Source organism: Erythrolamprus reginae, chromosome 1 (assembly GCF_031021105.1).
Source record: "Erythrolamprus reginae isolate rEryReg1 chromosome 1, rEryReg1.hap1, whole genome shotgun sequence".
Classification (NCBI taxonomy): domain Eukaryota; kingdom Metazoa; phylum Chordata; class Lepidosauria; order Squamata; family Dipsadidae; genus Erythrolamprus; species Erythrolamprus reginae.
Genome location: NC_091950.1, coordinates 163,714,067 through 163,726,867, shown reverse-complemented (window position 1 = coordinate 163,726,867; position 12,801 = coordinate 163,714,067). Strand labels below are relative to the sequence as shown.

Below are 12,801 nucleotides of genomic sequence, written 5' to 3'. Positions count from 1 at the left end.
TTCCTCTGCTAAATCATCTTTTGAAATTGGGGAGAGGGGGGGGGGCACAAATGAAAACAAAAATGTTTCTGTTGTCTATGTTTGAAAAAAAAGCCCAGAACTAGTGGACATGATTTACATGCTCCCAGCAGTCTAAACATGCTACACATTTCCCATTTGACATAATATTTGTTTTAAAAAAGCACAAAACGAAATCAACATTTTCACAATATTTTGTGAAGCCATAGTGGTGCAATAGTTAGAATGCAGTATTGCAGGCTAACTCTGTCCTCTGCCAGAGATTCAAAAGGCTCAAGGTCTTTAAGCATAAAACGTATCAGGAAAGACTTAATGAACTCAATCTGTATAGTCTGGAGGACAGAAGGAAAAGGGGGGACATGATCGAAACATTTAAATATGTTAAAGGGTTAAATAAGGTTCAGGAGGGAAGTGTTTTTAATAGGAAAGTGAACACAAGAACAAGGGGACGCAATCTGAAGTTAGTTGGGGGAAAGATCAAAAGCAGCATGAGAAAATATTATTTTACTGAAAGAGTAGTAGATCCTTAGAACAAACTTCCAGCAGACGTGGTTGGTAAATCCACAGTAACTGAATTTAAACATGCCTGGGATAAACATCCATCCATCCTAAGATAAAACACAGGAAATAGTATAAGGGCAGACTAGATGGACCATGAGGTGTTTTTCTGCCGTCAGTCTTCTATGTTTCTATGTTTCTAAGGTTGACTCACTTTCCATCCTTCCAAAGTTGATACAATGAGAACTTAGATTTTTGAGGGAGATATGCTGGCTCTGTAAATCGCTGTAAAGCACTGTGAAACAGTATATAAATCTAAATGCTAGTGCTAGTTTTTAGTGTTATTTTGTATTGAATATGTTGAGTATCAAAACTAGGAAAAGAATCTGGACCAGTATTGAACCTATACTATATATACTATACTATGTGTAGGGCCTCCTTCTTGCACATGAGGTTGGATCATATGATCTGCAAGGTCCCTTCTAACTCTGTTAATCTGTTATTCTCACCATCCATAGCATCTTACCAACATGTATAGTAATTGCAATGGATAGGTTGCATTAAGTATAAGTTCTATGTTATGGGTTGAATCCAAAGATGTGCTATGGAAGTAAATTCTTGGAATCTCTTTTTAAATAAATTGATGATAAAGCTAATAAACTTTATGGATGGAAGGTTTTTAAGATGGATGGATGGAAGGAAAGAAGGAAGGAAGGAAGGAAGGAAGGAAGGAAGGAATTGATTAGCTATATAGTCACAAAACAAGACGACCTGATTCTGGACAATGCTTGCCATTCTATCAGTCATGCAATCTCTGTGCAATATCTGTAAGACACAAGAGTTCTGCAAGGTATTAGAATTGCAAAATATAGGCCAGAGTAATGAACCTATAAGAACACATCTTGGATTTCACATACCTTTTCCTCTTGAGGATTTCGTTCTAAGTCAGTAAGTATATTTTACTACCTGGAAGATAGAGTTTTTTCTATATGGCTACATACAAATTAGAGCAAAAAATGTAGCAATATGCAAATCACTTTAATACTGTTACAATGTTTACAGTATAACTTAACTTTGCCTTCTGTTGAAGTTTATTTGGTTTTAGAAACCAATGTTTTCTCTATTTTTCCCTGTTTTTCTACTGAAATATTCCATAAATTGTAGAAGGATATAAAAATTAGCTTCAGAAATTATTTCCTGTTAATGGATATGAAAATATTAACTAATTAAAAAACATGTCATTCTTTTTTACCCGATATAGATTTATATATTTGAAAATAACATCTATTACCAACCTGATGTAAAGAGCAGCTCTTTGAGATTGACATCTTCTGGGAAAGAAGGAATTGTTTTTAATGGAATTGCTGACTGGTTATATGAAGGTAAATTGCACAATAAAAACTGCTATATGAAGCTGAATGCAAAAGAGCTTATCCTTGTTCAACTTTGAAGAGAAAAAAGAGTATTGTGGGATAAACATGTTCATTATTTCTTGGAAATGTGGTAGCCCAGGTATATTTTACACTTTTAGGCTTAGGAAAATCAGTATCAAAGTAGAAAGCACATTTTTTTGCAGATGTTTCATTATTTTCAAGGGGGTTTCTTTAGTGCAATGTTTGAGAAATTGAGATTTCCTTACAATGAATTCTGAGGAATTGAATAGTAGTTTGATGCTTTCTTGGAAGCACTTGTTGATTTTAAATAAAACACTGAGATGAATAAAGAGAGTTCCCATCCTTAGACTTTCTCATAACTAAGTTGAATGACGATAAGCTGCAAACCCAACTTTAAAGAAAATATATTTGCATAAAACAAAATGTATACTACCATAAAAGCTACCACAGAAAGCATAAGATCAGCTGCATATGAACAATTGCTAACAGAGCAAAACCCAAAAACTATGGCTCATCAGCACTCTCACAACAGGTGGAATCAAGAACTTCTTTCAATATGAACAATGATCCTGCTTCAAATGTCCTTAAAAATGCACTATGAATATAACATATGGAAATCCTGAATATGCATCTTTTTTTAGAGAAATATTTTAGTTAGTATTCTATAAGTTATTCTCCCTTTTTTCAGTGGAATGTACAAGTAAAGCTAAATAATTTTGAAGTGTGAATTTCAGATTAAAGTGAATTTCCATTTCTTCCATTTAATTTAAAATAAGGGACACCATCCTTTATAGTTTCTTTGTTCTTTCTTTTATGTTTCTAAGAACAAAAAGTTTAAATAAAATTGATGTGTCAAATGTCCTTCCATGGAAATCTAAAAGTTAATATTTACTGATAAATCTGATACAAAATGCTAATTTTATGGGTTTATTTTTTTCCCCCTCAGAGGAGCTGCTTCATTCACACATTACTCACTGGTGGTCACCTGATGGAGAGAGGCTGGCATTCCTTATGATAAATGACACATTAGTACCAAATATGCTTATTCCTTGGTTTACTGGATCTTTGTATCCCAAAGGAAAACAGTATCCATATCCAAAGGTAAGGAAATTGAGTAATACATTCTTTATTATTAATGCATGCTTTATTTAATTGCTCCCTTACCCACAATTACTGGAAGAAAACAGATATTTGAGGTGAGGATAACAACTCTATTACAGTAGCTAAAAATAAAAAAAATAAGCAATTTTTTTATTACCAGATATAATTACAGATTTCCCAATCCCAGGAGACTTATGTAGATGTTTTTGTAAATTAATGAGTAAGTCTAGTCTTTTTTGTCGTCTGTTCAATTTGAGAACAGCTTGAGGCATGAGAGGGAGGACAGAAGGAAAAGGGGGGACATGATCGAAACATTTAAATATGTTAAAGGGTTAAATACATGAATCCCAGTGGCCAATTAGGTCCCACACAGTTTGCCTTCTCGGGTACCGTCGATTAAACAATGCCATCTGGTGGGACCTAGGGCTAGAGCCTTCTCTATGGTGACCCCGGCCCTCTGGAATCAACTCCTCCCAGAGATTCAAATTGCCCCCACCCCCCTTGCTTCCTGCAAGATGTTAAAGACCCATTTATGCTGCGGGGGGACTAAACCTCCCCCCATCTTTCTGTCTGTAGCATTTGAGAATGGTGTGATTGTGTAGAATTGAATGTTTTTTAGTAATAATGGGTTTTTAAATTAGTTTTAATATTGGAGTTGTATCATATTTTATTTTGTTGCTGTTGTGAGCCATTCCGAGTCCTCAGAGAGGGGTGGCATACAAATCTAAATAATAATAATAATAACAATAATAGTAATAATAATAATAATAATATTATTATTATTATTATTATTATTATTATTATTATTATTATTATTATTATTATTATAGTTTAGCATGGATTTGATCAGGATGAATGATGCATGAACTTGTTAAATCAGTCTGTTTTTCCTCTCCAACTTGGTTTCTTTTTTATTGTTGTTTTTACTTATCATTATTTGTTTTTAACCCTTTGCATTCCATCCAGTGTAATTTGGTCAGTGGGCAATATTAGAAATTGAATAAATATATTTTAAAACCTAGATAATGTATTACTCTGAACAAGGGTCTCTTTTACAATTATATTTATTACATTTGATTTTTTAAAAATATGAAATTGTTAAATGACTACAGCATGTGAAATTAAATGTACATCAATGAATATTTTTCATATGTTTTTACTACGAGCAGAATTAATTTCTACAACTGTTATATTTTTCTTTAGCAACTTCAAATTGAACAGTATAAAAAGAAACACTGAACAAAGGATAAAATTTAAGATTCAATTAAACTTATGATAAAGAAATTGTAAAACACTACTATGATTTATTATGTAGTGAGCAGATTTATATTGTTAATAAATTGTAACCTTTATTTATTTTTTCTGTTCATTTTAGATTCACCTTAATTATTAAGCAAAGGATCTAATGATAAAGACTAAGTCTTTATGTCTTGCAATGTTTTACTTCACTAGGCAGGTTTAGTACTATTTATGACTATTAGACCAAGCTGGTGCATAGGAAACTTTTTATAATTATTTTTATTCCTTATAAAAGCATCATCCCTTTTTATATTTTATATAGTTATTTGTATTCACAAGGGAAAAAAGGAAAATAAAATAAGTACAGTATGCAGGAATATAGGTCTTACTGTATATGCCAATTCATGGCGTATACATCAAATTAGTATCACCCAATACTCTGTCATAGAATATCAATGATTATATTTCATCAATACTGAAATGTGTTTTTTTGAAAGGCAGGTGAACTGAATCCAGTAGTCAAGCTGTATGTTGTCAATCTATATGGCCCAACACATACATTGGAACTCATGCCACCAGACAGTTTTAAATCAAGGTAAGCAGATTAGAAGTTTATATTTAACCTATTATACTATAACTATATTCCAGGGAGCCAGCTTGGTGCAGTGGTTAAGGAACTAAAAGAAAAGGAGGTGGAAAATTCTAGTTCTGCCTTAGACATGAAGCCAATTGGGTGACCTTTGTGGCCAATCATTCTCTCAGTCCTCAGAAAACACAACGCCAAACATCTTCTGAAAATCTTGCCAAGAAAACTGCAAGAACCAATCCAGCCAATCACCATGAAACAACACTGTCTTGAGAAGACAGCAACAGATCGACAATGTTTCCTCTGCAAAGAAGCCAAAGTAACAGTGGACCATCTAATTAGTTGTTGCAAGAAGACCACAAGAAGACCACAAGAAAACAATGACATGACAAAGTAGCAACAATGGCGCATTGGAATATCTTCAAGAAATATCTATTTGCCTGCAAGAACTAGTGGGATCACAAAATAGACAAGAAAATGAAGAAGCTAAAATGCTGTGGAAATTTAGACTCCCACAGACAAATACTAGGCTTAACAACTGTCAGTAAGACCAAAACAAACAAACAAAAATTCTGGATAGCAGATGTTGCGATATTTGGAGACAGAAGCATAAAAAAGGGGGGGGGGAAATGTGGGAGAGTATCACAAAATATAAACATCTTAAAATTAGAAATAGAATGTAGCAAATGAAACAAAGATACTGCCAATACTAATAAAACACCTTAAGTGTAATCCCCTTGAAGATTATCAGTATTTACAAAATCTCCATCAGTCAATTGCAAAATGCAGACTTACTTGGAACAGCTTACATCCAGCACCATAACAGTGATATCTGTCTTAAATGCTTAGGACTCATTTGATGGATAAAAGTGCTAAATCCAGTCTAATCATCTGGCTGACTATAAAAAAAAAACCATAGTAATAATCAATTTTTTAAAAAAATCTTATAAATTGATATTAGGTAATGGAATGAAAATGTTATTATAAAATTAAACTATTGAATTTTTATAAAGTATTTGACATTGTTTTCATAATAGCTATACCAAGAGAAGAGAATCTTCCTTAAAAGAGATATATCTGTTCAGACAGACAGAAAGCGAAGTAGCATTATTTGATTAAATTTGACAAGATTTTATGCTTAGGCTTGCAATAATGAATTGAACAGATTAGAACTTCAGAAAACTTCTCTAAATTCCAGGTTCAAAATCCAAACTCTATAAGTCGCCTTAAGAAGGGCGGCATAGAAATCTAATTAATAAATAATCACTGAGTTAAAGTGGCCTGTTACTTTTCTCCCTAAAAGAATGCTTGATTCTGAAAACTGACCATTTCTTTAAATGAACTGAATTTCAAATTAAAATTAAACAAAAGCTTCAGTGAAAGAAATACAAGATAGGGAAATTCTCTGGGTTTCAAAGAATCTAGAATGAACTTTTGCTAAGTGGGATGGAGAATAAAATTTTAAAGATTTGTTCATAAAGAGATGAGATACAGGATGAAGATATTATTTATTGTACTTTAAGAAATGGCAATTAAAGTTGTTCATATTCACCAGGATGGATTATTAATTTTTAATCTTTTTATTTTTGTAGTTTGTATTTATTTGATGTGAATATAAATTGATGTGAATATATATATATATATATATATATATATATATATATATATATATATATATATATATATATAATAAAATTATTACAAAAACATTTTTAAAAAAAAATTGATTTTAGCACATGCAAATGTGTAGATTATACAGGGATGAGTTCTAAATAACCAAATTCAAAATAGTGTACATTATTTCCTATAGTGAATTTTCCAAGCAGTAAGAAAAAAGAACAAATATTACATATCTAAGTAGCTAACAGATCTTTTTTTTCTTTTTTTTCTTTTTTAATGATGGGTTTGTGCAAGCTTACTTTAAAAAAAGATCATGTATTTTATACATTCTGTTTGAGTTGCAAATGGTTTTAAAAGCAATCATCCGGCTGTCATATCACAAAACCTGAGTGTGAGCATCCCTGGAAAATCAATTTTAATTTTACCTATGAAAGTACTGTATAATGCCCTAGTTACGGAAAATTGGAATTGGACATGATAAACGAAAAACATATTTAAAAATATTTCAAAAATCCAAGACATAGGCTATATTTTCTCTTTCTTTTACCCACTCCAGAAGAAATTGAGGTCTGTTGACCCTTTATTTTATACACATTGAAAGAAGTCCATAGTCTGCAGCAATATATTTCTGATATGCTTGATATTTTTTATTATTTGTGTTCAGATGACACAGTGTCAGCTGTAAAAGAAAAATAAAGAGAAGGGTATGTAGAAACGGTGTTCTGATAAACGAACATATCCAGCAGAAGATGTCTGTGTTAACTGGTGTTGTCATTCCCAAACTGTAATCAAATTAAATAGAAATGGAAAATGTAATATATCATTACTTTGTCTAGAAATGCCTACAAGGATAAGTCCCAAAAGAGGCAACTGGACTTTCTGGTGTTTCTCTGAAGACGTTTTGCTTCTAATCCAAGTAGCTTCTTCAGCTCTTTGTTGGAAAGTTGAAGAATTTATTGGGTGGGAAGCAAAATGTCTTCAAAGAAAAACCAGAAAGTCCAGCTGCCTCTTGAAAAAAGCACCTCTGGGAAAACCATGACTGGGATGACTGAAAATCTCCATAGACATCAAAGATAAGCATTATGACAAGTTTGAAAATTTGCTATGTGATTTAATTGAAACATTCCAAAAATTCAAAATTAAGAATATTAAGTAATTATCTCCTAACTTGCTGAATATAAACATGAAAGACAAAGGGCATTCCCTTGATGGCCTTTTGAGGTCAGGTTTTGATTGCTAAAGATGATAGTATTTCATCTCCAAAGATAAATATGACTATGAAGTACTAGCCTGATGAATTCTATGCATTGGTATCATTCCACAAACAGCTTCTATTATTTCCACAAATTCTTTTTGTATTAATATCAAATGGGGTACTTTAATTTTGTTTATACATAATCATACTATAAGCACCTTCACAATTTATTATATTTTGTTCACAATTTATTATATTTTGTTAATGAGATAATATTCAAGTGCAATTACAAAATTTTTAGAAGAATGTGAAGCTACTTACAAAAGTAGTGCAAAGGAGTGCAGTAAATAAGAACAAAGGAGGAATACAAGAACTCCCAAACATAGTTTTTCAAGAAGCAACGAGACATTATGTTTTCCTTTTGAAGATGTTTTGCTTAGAAGCTTCTTGGATAAGAAGTGAAACATCTTCAAATAAAAACCAGAACGTCCAGTTGTCTCTCGAAAAAGCACCTTTTGGACAATTATGAATTACTGAGAATCTCCATAGATGAATGTGAGGACTGTTAGGTAAATATCAACTTAATCTTGAAAAGAAAAAAAGGAAGATACTATTATTATATCCCATAACGATAAAGTGGAATTTTGATAGGCCTTCAGTTGTCTATACCTGGCCAGTTCTGAAAAGCTGACATCATGCTTGAAAGTCTCACAATTTTATAATAGAACATTTTGGATGAAATGCTCATTTGATATTTGAGGCATCCCATTGTCTGAAAGATGAGTTGCTGAAAATGATTACAACATCAACAGCAAGTGATTATATATATAACAAACCTGCACAATGATATAGAACATCTAACAAAAATTATGACAAAATGTTGCTCAGCTAAGAGAGATTCAAAATACTTACATCCAATCAATGTTATTCTCATCGAAGTTTGTCAGAGAACTCTGGAGGACTTCAGGAACATTTTTTGACTATAACAACCCAAATGAATTGTTTATATTGGTTTGGACAACAGAATGTCCTGAAAAGTGCTTAAATATTGCTTTTTGTTTGAGTCTGCAGAAAGGAGTTGGACTGTGCCTTTCATTGAGAGCGATAAGAAAATGGACAATTATCAGAACTTCATTCAAATATTAGACCTTTTGATGATTCAGAAAGGAGAGTTACAGCAAAATGCCTCATGGCAAGATGGGGCGGCAAACACATTTAATAAATAAATAAAATTTCAGTGTTTCACAAGCTAAAGCAGATGATCACAGATTTTATGAGAATCTACCAGGTTTCAATCATAAGACATAAATATGGAATGGAATGGTCTTATTCTGATTGACCAGTTTGAGGAAGGACTTGCTGATAAACTGAGAAATGAGTGGGGTGAGGCATATTGTTAAAATGTTCTGTGGCATGTTGTCTTTTTTTTCTTTAATTTATATATTTCTATAGCCACTCAATTCATTGAAGTGGCACTCAATATTGATGGAAGATTGAAAAAATTGAGATCCCTCACTTTGTGGACTCCTTAGATGTCAACACTGGAGAAGTCATACAAATAAAAGCAGGTTTATGTCCACAGCAGACAAACAGAGAAGGACACAGCAGACAAACAGAAAAGGACAGTTTGTTTCTACTGCAGAGCTATAGAGCATCTAGCCAAAAGTTACATTGGGACTGTGGACTGTGTAGCAAGCTAATGCTGAAATCATTCCAGAGTATCATCTTTGGAGAGCCTCATAGATTTCACTCCCAAGATCTCAACAGAGAGCCTCCGGCAGTGAAGAGTTCAGACAACAATAGCAGAAAAGCATATTTTATTCTTGTTACTCTTCGTACACTCTCAGACTTAAAAATACAATTCTCCCCTTTTCTAGATTCAGGTGCACAGCCAGTGTCGCAGATAAGATAATACTGCAGTTTAAGCTACTGACAAAGAGAAATGTTTATTTGTGGTTAAAAATTGACCTGCTTTTATCATGCAATGTACAATACTTTAACAACTGATAATAAATGATCCTACAGAATTATTTCCATTCCATTTTATCATAACTTATTTCCCTGACTCATTGATTGGGCTCAAAATAGTGATCCAGATGTCCACTGGCAGCAAGGGCCAATCAAAAGTGTGAGCAGTATGATTTGCAAAGTTCCTACTCTTGCCTTTTTCTTTGAAGAACAGTTCTGGCAATCATTTTGCTTACCAAAAAAGTACAGAGAGTTTGGGAGTGTTTGCAAGAACAAGGAATGAACCTTCCATCTTTCTTTTTTTATTATAATAATTTTACTAATTAAAAAAGTGAAAAAAAGAAAAGAAAAAAAGAGAAAGTAGAAAAAAACAAAAAATAATTTAGGAAGAAAAATATTTTTAAAAGTACAAACAAGAAAAAGTACAAACATATCTAAAGAAGTGACTTCCCCATTTGTCAAAATCAGTATCAATAATTTTAACACCTTATCTTAAAATGCAACAATGCCTTCTTCCCATGTCTCAGTTCTTATCTATAAACAGATCCTTGAAATCTCATGATTCAATCCTGGTCAGTAAAAGTCTATTATTATAATAATTAACAGAAAGAACAACATGGCTATTTTAACTTTGCTCAAATAAATCCAGTTTAAGTTCCTTCTTTTAACAATCTTGATCTTTAATCTCTTCAAATAATGCTTGTTTTCCTTTCATTTTTTTTCTTTGTCTCTTTTCACAAAGTTCTTCAGAACTTAAATGGATCATTTTTGTAACTCAAAATAATATAGCTATCCAAGTTACTCTTTTCGTTTGCCATTTATATAATCCTATTAATTATTAAGACATCAGCCAGTTTCATTTGTGTATTAAATTTAACATCTTTACCATGTTAGCCTTGAAATTTGTTATTTTTAAATCTATTTTCAGATCAAACTCTGTTTTGTCTTATAAAACTTGTTCCAATTCCAATATATCTTTTAAGGACAGTCTACCTGTAGCATGAAAGGTGGCTGGGTAACTTTGGACTAATCAGTCTATTTCAGCCCATGTTGTCAACCTTGGGCATCAAGCTGGTGAGTAAATTCCTGCTGTACCAGTGGATGAGCATAGGGTTGAGTTGTAAAAAAATAAAAATAAAAAGAGACTCCACATTTGCAGGAAAACTCTATAATGGCATACTCTTTTATTATTAATTTCTGGATCCATTGCTTACAAATATCACCAATAGCTCCAATGTTAAAATATTTTGCTCCATTCTAAGTTAGTAAATCAAATTTAAGCATTTTTCTCTTTTAACTGTAATCTTTAGTTCCTTCTGGTTCCCTCTAGTGTTCAGCATTCAAATTCCCATCCTATCGTTTTTTCTTTTAAGAATTCAAAACAACAGCATTTTCCCTCGAGTGTCATGATCCAAGACTCAAACAACTCAGATGTTGAAGAAGAGGCTCCAACAGAACCTGTAGAGTGTCAGCCTTAGGAGGCTCATCAAACCCAGGAACAGGTGGAAGAGTCAGATGGTTTTGATGACATCAGACTTCACAGCCCCTACATCTGGTGAGTAGAGTGAAGAACAGAGCAACATCATTCCTTTAGGCTTCTTGCCAAGCAAGGCAGTCAATCTCTTGATTAAAAACATCTGGCTACAGCCTGATTTAAGAGACAGCTCTGATGAATGATCCCTCATGGAAGCAACTGTCTGATCTCCAGCTCTTGCATAATGTTCCTGCTCATGTAAGAAACCTTAATCCTCTTATTTTTGGATTGGCTGACAACCTTGACCTAGCTTTTGGAATTTTGGACTAATTCTGGACTATTCTTCTGTGTGCTACTATTTGAAAGCAATTCATTCAGGCAAACATCTGAGACTGTTTTGGTATGCATGCCATTATATCTTGGCCTTCAATAAAATGAGAGATATAGCAGCAATGTTTGAGTCAGTAATTGAAACTAGAAACAGGACATTGGGAAGGATTCTTATTAATTTCAAAATCTTATTTTAAATGCTTTTAAACCCTTAATCTTATAACACTACTAGTTCAATTATTTTAATCATCTTTTGCTGTTTATTTTTTAAAGAGATTTTTTTAAACTTCTTTCACTAGGAATTAAAGGAAACTTACCCAGTGCATGTTATAAGACTTGTTCTTTTAATAGTTGAAAAGCAATTTTAAAACTGTTTCCAAAAGTGATTAAGAAATGAGGCTCAGCAAAACTTTATGTGGAGACAGGCTATCAGCTTGGTGAAAATGTCTTAATTCCCAGCCACTCAACTCATCAGCCAATTGCATAAAACCTAATTTTCTACTCAAAAGCAGCTGTCCAGAGTACAGGAAAATAATTTCAGAATATCTCCTTCATCCAGAGAGATTTGACCAGCCAGAAATTGCCATCTGGCCACTGATCTTACCATAATGCCATATCTGCTCTTTTCAAGACAACTAGTTCACTATGAATGGAAGTCACAATTACCCTGCCTCCTCACCAAGCACGTAACTACATAATTAACTTCAAGTCAGGAGTCCAGATTCCAACTAAGAGACACTATCTTACATCTATTCAAGAACTGACCACCTTACAAGAGCTTCTGGATGACAATTTGAAGAAGGGATTCATTTCCCCTTGTACATCTCCAGCATCTGTACCTAAGTTTTTTGTATCCAAGAAAAATAATTCCTTGAAGACTATTCATGATGTAGATTTCTGAACTATGTGGCAATTAGAAACCACCACCCACTAACTCTTATTTCTCATCTGCTAAAAGCACATATTTTCATCAATTTGAAAGACACAGTTTGAAAGAGGGCTATTGAATTTTTAAATGCCTTTAGTACCAGGCATGGAAAATTGAAATTCACAATGGTAGTATTTTGATTGAATAATTGTCCTGCTGTCTCTCTAGATTCATCAATGAAATCCTTTCTTATATTTTTGTCAAATATGTAGTACTATACTTTGTCGGAAAACTGATTTTTTCATAGCATCCATTTTTACACAAGATTTGTATTTTAAGTAGAGACTCCTCAAATATAATAATTTTACTAAAGGTGGAGATGTGTTTTTGATATTTCCAAACAGATTGTTTGTGTTACTAGATGTCTATAGAGAGGGAATAGAAATTAATCCTGCAAAAGTAGTCAGTTCTCTTATAGCAACCATCTAGAGACTCTGAAAGATGTCCACT

At 32.8% G+C, this 12,801-nt stretch overlaps 1 protein-coding gene across 1 annotated transcript in view; it reads left to right on the top strand.

The window, feature by feature from the left end:
- The window catches only part of DPP10 (dipeptidyl peptidase like 10), a 259,843-nt gene that overhangs the window by 193,881 nt on the left and 53,161 nt on the right, over nt 1-12,801 (top strand). The window contains exons 8-10 of the mRNA XM_070731023.1: nt 1,778-1,898; nt 2,857-3,011; nt 4,748-4,845. Coding sequence (XP_070587124.1) covers nt 1,778-1,898; nt 2,857-3,011; nt 4,748-4,845 — 374 coding nt within the window. The remainder of the gene's footprint in view (nt 1-1,777; nt 1,899-2,856; nt 3,012-4,747; nt 4,846-12,801) is intronic.